General features: G+C 53.6%; 1 protein-coding gene across 1 annotated transcript; it reads right to left on the bottom strand.

Moving 5' to 3' along the window:
- On the bottom strand, nucleotides 1–7139 carry ORMDL3 (ORMDL sphingolipid biosynthesis regulator 3). The gene is made up of 4 exons (XM_003213818.4): nucleotides 6731–7139; nucleotides 4412–4607; nucleotides 3544–3695; nucleotides 1–3452 (listed from the first exon to the last, which is right to left on the bottom strand). Exons 2-4 carry the CDS (start codon nucleotides 4583–4585, stop codon nucleotides 3317–3319), a joined length of 462 nt encoding a protein of 153 aa, XP_003213866.1. The 5' UTR covers nucleotides 4586–4607; nucleotides 6731–7139; the 3' UTR covers nucleotides 1–3316.
- Nucleotides 7140–7236: the final 97 nt, after the last annotated feature.

The raw sequence follows: 7236 nt of genomic DNA, 5'->3' as shown, positions 1-7236 counted from the left end.
TTCCTGCAGTGGTTTGGACTGTGAGAAATCCCACTGGGAAGTGCAGGGTAGGAGCCCTGACTGATAGAGCAGTCGTGCCTGATTGCTTCCTGCTGTCCCAGGGCTGGATGTGTGCATGGCTGAGGGTGACCTCAAGTGGTGCTCATCTGAAGCTGTCCTGCATTTATGGCAGGACGAAAGAAAAAACCCCAAAGGATTTCGGTACCTGCAGTCCCACGAGGGAGTCCTCCTTTATTCTCCAGCTGAAGTTTGTTCGTGGCTGTGCGCAGAACCAGCACAGGTTGGAGAGGAGGATCGAAATCCCATTTAAAATCGCTGCCCATCACTGATCCCCCTGTCGGGAAGACCAGCCTTTGTGCACTGAGCTCACTTCTGTAAGAACGTAACAAGCAGAAATAGAGCAGAAGTGGCTTCAGTGCAGCTCCAGGAGGCCCAGGGATGCTGCTCTGCTTTCACAGCACTGCAGCAGAGACCCTTAAGCAGGGGCTCCCTGGGACAGCAGTGCTGGCAGGGAGGATCCAGGCACAGAGCAGTGAGTGTGGTTCGCCCAGCAGCACCCAGTGCTGTTCTTTAAGGTCCCTTTCCTATTTTTAATTCTGGCACCTCCCCTTAGGATGGGATCTGAAGGAAGATCTGAGATCAGCAATTGTTCAAGTAGCCATTAATCTGATGGAACCACCTCACGCACCGTATTAGCAACACCACATCCTTCAGCTCTACGTTTCTCCAGTTTTAATTAATATTCCTTTTGATCGGATTAACTGCGTAAGTCCAAGTTAACTTCAGGTACTGCACAGCAAAAATGCTCTACGTGCCTCGTAAAGAATGTCATCTGCCACGGAACCCCAGGTGAGGACACCTGTGTAATGGCTATTTTCATCATCCCAGTTAATTAAATTGGGAAAAGTTTGCTATTATGATTAAGGCTTTGCCCCACGAGGAGTTCTGGACTCTGGGCTTGAAAACCTGCCTTTGCCAGAAGTCTGTAATTCCACTCTGTATTGTTTTATTGATGGTCTTTAATTGAACAGAAGAGAATCGGGTGTCCATCGTGTCAGTGAGCAGCACAAACAGTGGATGCTCCGATCCCCAGCAGTAACACTGTGATGGAGCTGAGCCCCAGAACATCACAACTGCTCTGACCTGGAGTAACTCACATCACCTAGAGACAATCAGTAGATGCCCTGCGGATGGGAGTCATGTTTTTAAGCCAACGCACTTTAGGTGTAACGACGACTTTTGCTCCATAAAAGCTTATATTTTTCCCTTTTTTATTAAGCCTAAACAAGTAGTGGTTTTTTCTCCTGGAGGTTTACCATTGGGACATGGGTTCGTGTGCTCTGGGGGGCTGCCCTGTTAGGAGCAGCTGCTGCAGCACTGTGCCCATGGGCATCCCAGGTTCATTCCTTCCTAATTTCCAAAGTATTGATTGACAAAACAGTTCTATTGTGAAAAAAAAGAAGTATTTTCTTTCCCCAAAGTCATTGTCTGGTAGCTTAAAGAGTACATCAGCTTTAGGGTCTATAGTACCTTAACTAAAGCAGCAGTCCTCACGTCAAGGTGGTTTAACCCCCAGCCAGGCAGGTAACCACACATCTGCCAAGCTCTCACTGGAGATCAGCACTCAAATACCAACCCTCACCTACCTTCCTTTCCACTTCAAACACTTCCATTGCTCACACCTATCAGGCGACGGCCCCGTGCATCCCAGCAAGGCTCTGAGCAATGTTAACTCTTTTCTCCCTTCCCTGCAGCAGCCTGGTGAGTATGGGACAGAAGTAAAGCCTAATATTATGCGTGGGGTAGTACTAGATCTTATACAGCAGATCTTGGAGCTCCTCTGTGCCCTACGCTCAGACCCTCACACAGAACTCAGTACCCACTCTGACTTCCCAAGCTAGACTCGGCTAATGAAGAACAAACCAGCATGTTTAGAACGCCTTCACCATTGCCTGTGTGAGACAAACGTAAGCACTGAGACAACAAAAAATGCAGGTTTCTGTAAGGGGAAGCATGAGCAAAACCACGTTTCACCTGGCACACAGCTTGCAAGAAAAACCAATTGCTCTGAACAGCAGAAAGGCATCTTGGCCATGAAAGCAAAACCTGCAGCCCTCCTGTGTTCCAGTGGTGGTTGTAGGGGGACGAAGGCTTGATTTTATTCCTGTACAAAACCATCCGTTGTCTTTGGTGACACAAAGACCCTTCTCTCGGTCAGGTCAGTGTGATGCTGGTGCTGCTCCTCAGCGCTGCTCTGCTCCCCCCCCCCGGCAGGGATCAGCCCCGGGGGTCTGCAGCGCTTCGTCGCCACGTGGAGACTTTCGTGCTGAGTTAATTGGAGAACTGGCAGATCTCATTAACAGCTGCGTGGGCTGAGGAGACCGAGGGGGTGGATGGAGGAGAAGAACTCAAATCGCTGCCACCAACCTCTAAAGCAGCCATCCGGCTCTCGCACGGTCTGCACCCGTCACTCTTTGGTTCCTCCCAGGCTCATGCTGTCTCCGTGCACCAGGCAGCTCAGGGGCATCTGCAGTCCATCATTCCGATGAGCTGCACCTCAGTCCTTCGTCCAAACGCTTCGCTGCCTGAGCGCTTGAAAAGCTGAGAGGTTTGGGATGGGAAGCGAAGTCATCCAAGCTGGAAGCCGCAGCTGTGAGCTGGGACCTCTTCCCTGGACCGGATGGATGGTCCCACAGAAAGCACAAAGCTGTCTCCAAGTGCAGGTCGTTTCATTTTTCCTATGCTGCTTTTAGTAGAACTTCCTTTCCCAGCGGCGTGAAAAATTTCAGAATAAAAATCTGTCATTTCTGTTCCCCTCCCTCTCTTCCTCTGCCCAAGAAGTGGAAATAAAACCCGAAACCATCAAATATTGGGAGAGTTTGGCTGCGTCCCTTTCGATTTCCTCGCGTATCGCTTTAAAGCACCAAAGCCTCAGAAAGGGAAATAATGTTAAAGTGCATTTACCACAGCAATAGTACCAGCACTAAAAGCTTCTCCCCTCAGCCCTGTTCTCATCGCACCTGGGATAGACGAAAACCTTCCCACGATTCATCCTCTTTGTACCTTGGAGTCTCGGTGTATCTGCATCTATTTATGACGCTGGAATAAAAGAAGTCCAGCATCCTGCTCCTCACTAAACTCTACTCTGGAGCTTCTTTAGATTTATTGGGCACGAGGATCCAGCATGCGGTGTATGTCTATTGGGTACTGCGTTTAAACAGCTGCTGTGAAACTATCCCAGTGTGTGTGGGCAGGGGGGAACGGGAGCGGGGAGGAGGAACGTCCCCGAGCTCCGCTGCTCCTCCATCTGCACACTTCAGTATTTGTTGATCCCAAAGATCCGGACTCCGTGGAACTGAGGCAGTTTGGGGATCAGGACGCTCATCAGGGAGATGGTGTTGATGACAAAGTGTATCCGGTCGTACTTGGTGTAAAAGCTGGTTAGAAAATACCTGCAGAGAAAGGGGGAACAAGAAGAGACACCGAATGATACCACTCCGCCTGCTTTGCTTCCCGTGTGCTCTGCTCCCCCCCAGCACTCACAGCACGATGGGCATGATGGTCAGGAACTTGCGGGACGCTGTGAACTGCACGCCGTAATCCATCTGCTCCCAGTGCGTCAGCAGCCGTGCCTTGCCCTGGTCTGGCGTCTCGAAAGGGGTTCCTTTCACGGTGTGTAGGAAGATGTACATGCTCTGCAGCGAACACAAACGCAGGGTGAGATGTGCGTGGCGTTCTGGGCCCCCCAGCAATGGCTCAGCTTCAGCCAGAGGAGCACAGCAGCGAGGGGCTGCGCGGGAGGCTTGCAGCAGCACTGCAAGGAGGGATGCGTCACCATCACTGCCAACGCAAACAGCCCTGGGGGGAGGCTGCAAGTTGGGCCAGCTCTGCTTAGGGCAACACCTCTCCCTCTGCTCCCATGCATAAGGAAAAGGAGCTGCGAGATTTCTGCACTTGGATCTCTGGGATCCGGAGATCAGCACGGCCTGACTGCAGTGGGCAGTGCTAAATGCTGTCTAAAACAAGTGCTGCTGGAGCTGCAGGCAGAATGGACCCGTTGCTGTCTTATAGATAAGCAGTGTTTGGCTCAGCCGTGTCTTTTATGCTCAGCCCTCACTGCCCTCAACTCCTCTCTGTTCCCAGGACCAAAGCTGGTGCTGGCGGAGGAAAGCAGGGCAAGGAGCTGGGCGAAATGCAGGCAGCTGTGCTGCACTCAGCCCCCAGCAGTTGGAGCTCTGGGTTTATTTGCTGGCGTGTCGATGTATTTTTATATCACCAGAGATAACACGAGCAATCCCAAGGATTTGTTCGCCGCTGGCATGCTCTCAGGCTGAGATGCTGACATAAAGGACACCAACTCGGTGGCTGCAGCTCCGAAGTATTTTGCCTCTTTGACCCGGGGGTGGCTTACCATGTTGTGAATGATGTTGGTAAGAGTCCAAACCACGGGGACACTGAAGAAGGGGATGCTGAGGAGCACGACGTGCAGCAGGCCGATGCCAAGGACGTAGGACAGCCAGATGCCCCGGCTGTTCATCACACGGGTGTTGGGGTTCACCTCGCTGTGTGCCGTTCCCACGTTCATGTTGCCTCTTGTTTTCACCCCTCTGAAACAAAACCAGAGGCAGGTCAGTGCTCAGGTCTCTGTTTTCATCCACGTTTCTCAGCTCAGCTTATTGGGAAGCTGAGGGCTGTCTTCCCAGTGATCAGGGATTACAGGACAGACGCAACTTAGAGCCACTGCAATGCAGAATATCTTTACACAGAGATCAGAGAAGGTCTTGCATAAAATGCTCAGCCTGCTTCCCAAGGAAATAATACAGCCTGTCCCTTGCACAGCAGACCCCAAAGCGATGACTTTTCCCTGATGTTTTGCCTCGTGCTTTTGCTGCTTTGGTTTCCACAGCTGAAAACCAACCCAAGCTGCTGTTCTGTCCAGCTCTCAGTCTCGGGAGGCCAGCCCAAGCCAGATCTGACATTATGCTCTGAATGTTGCTGCCAGCTACTCCGAGTTCTCTTTCTGAGTGCTGGGCCTGGCTTGTTTCAGCTGCTGCTGTGCTCTGAGCCTGCCTGGTGCTCACTGACACAGCATGTGTGCACCTCTGGGACGCTCACCGGCGAGCTGATGGATGCTCCCATGCCCTTACTGCCCCTCAGGGAGCTTCAGGTCTGGAAAAGGTTTTTGTTTAGCAGAAAAGAGCCTCCGGATCTGCAGGTTGCTGGGTCAGTGGCTGTCAGCTCTGGGGAATTCTGGACAAAGCACCCTGGTGTGGGGGCAGGACTGGAGCTGGAGGTCAGTGCTGGGACAGCAGCTCCATCCTCAATGTGCCACAGCCCCTGATGGCTCTCAGAAGGAAATCTGGGGGTTGTGCTGGAGTATAACACGAGTTGAAGATGTCACACTATGGGGGGAAAGAAGGGGAAAAAAAAAAAAGGGAAGGAAGAAAAGCAACTACCGCTGTGGAATGTGTAAACAGGAGTGCTGCTTGCCAGACAGGAGAAATAATCCTCCCAGATACTGGTGAGGTCTCAGCTGGAGTGCTGTCCAGTTCTGGGAGGAGCTGGAGGGAGTCCAGGGCAGAACTGTGAGAATGAGCAGAGGTGTAGGAAAAACATGACCTGCAAGGCCATGCTGGAGGAAATGGGTTTGTTTAGTCTAGAGGACGCTCAAAAAAGAGGTGATGAATGGACCCCAAACGCTTAAAGGATCTCTGCAGAGAGAATGGGGACCAAAGTCTACAACGGAGGTTCGGAGCAATGCAGTAACACGGAAAGCTGATGTGGGATAAAGTGCAATTTCTGTCTGGGATCAACCAGGGCTCTAATGGCACTAAAAACTAATGAGCGACTGCTCTGTGCCGCTGTCTGCCAGGCAGGGCAGTGGGGTGGCAAAGGGCGAAGCTCAGAAGCTGAATGTGAAGCAATTCTCCTCTGCCTCAGTTTCCTCACTTGCTGCAGTGATTGGGGTGGTGAAGCTCCCACGGATACAGCACAGGAGGTTAATTAGTTCTTGCAGTGGGGAGCATGAGGCCATGTGATAGCGGAGCATGCTTTTCCAATTCGGCCTTCCCCACCTTAAAAACCTTTCCTTGGTGAATCTTTTTCAATTTCTGGACTGTTTTCACAGCCCTGGCCTGAGCTCTTTGCTCACTTCAGATTGCACACAGAGCTTTGCACGTTATTGCAAAAGCCTGGCTGGGAGCAAATTCCCAAACACAGCTCCCTGCCCCCAGCCCAGATCCCTTCTGGTTTGCTGTCTGATTTTACACTGGGGATTTGTTCACCTGCAGAAAAAAACCCCAAAGCAAACCACAAAAGCGGGAGGAGCTCCAGTTCCAGCTCTGGGCTGCGCGTCCCCAGCTGTGCAGCGTTGGGTCCTGGCAGGGTGACGTTTCCCCAGGCTGAGGGTGAAGGTCGGCGCTGCGCTGACGTCGGACAGAAGCCGTCCAAGGAGGGGAGAAATGCTGAGCGCAGCTGGATGTGAGCAGAGCACTGCGATGGGGGTTTGGGGCTTTTCCTCACCGCCCAGATTGCCGCACGCTGCGGGTCCCATTGCTGCTCTGCTGGCAGAAGCAGCTCCAGCCCCGAGCCTCAGCGACGCCCCGCAGGGCCGTTTCACCCCTCCGTGCTGAGCGAGGCACAACCGACAGCAGCACCTCACACTCACGTCGTCGTCTATCAGCTGCTGCACGACCCACAGCCCCCATTCAGCAGCCCGTGCGTTCCTCACCTCCTGCTCTGCTCCCAGAGGAGCGTCCCCACCTCCTGCCCCGCTCTGCCACCCAACAGACGCGTCGGCCCGCTGGCTGCGCTGGCTCTCTGCCCGGCAGCTCCTGCGCAGGGTTTTATCGGAGGGCTGCAGAGATGGGGAGGGCAGCAGGCGCTTATCTCGGTCGATCTGCGCGTTCCCAGCACGCAGGAGATTACGATCCGACGGACGGAGCCGAGATCCCTATCTCTGGCGGCAGCGGCAGCGGCAGCGGCAGCAATCCCCGTCTCCCGAGCGAATGAATATTTTAAACCCTTCTTAGCAAGATGGCAACGCCGTTCGAACCGGAGGATCGAGCGCCTCGCAGACGGCAGCGACCGCGGGGGGGTCGGACGGCAGCACCGCTCCGCGCCCCGCGAGGCTGCGCGATGCCGGGCCGGGAAACTCCGCACACAAAGGAAGCGCCACAAGTGAGCGCTGCGGGGAGGCGGGCGCCGAATCCCGGAGCCGCGGACAAAGCGCCGGCC

The sequence above is a fragment of the Meleagris gallopavo genome, chromosome 29, assembly GCF_000146605.3.
Source record: "Meleagris gallopavo isolate NT-WF06-2002-E0010 breed Aviagen turkey brand Nicholas breeding stock chromosome 29, Turkey_5.1, whole genome shotgun sequence".
In the NCBI taxonomy this organism is placed as follows: Eukaryota; Metazoa; Chordata; class Aves; order Galliformes; family Phasianidae; genus Meleagris; species Meleagris gallopavo.
This window is presented reverse-complemented; position numbering and strand designations above follow the sequence as displayed.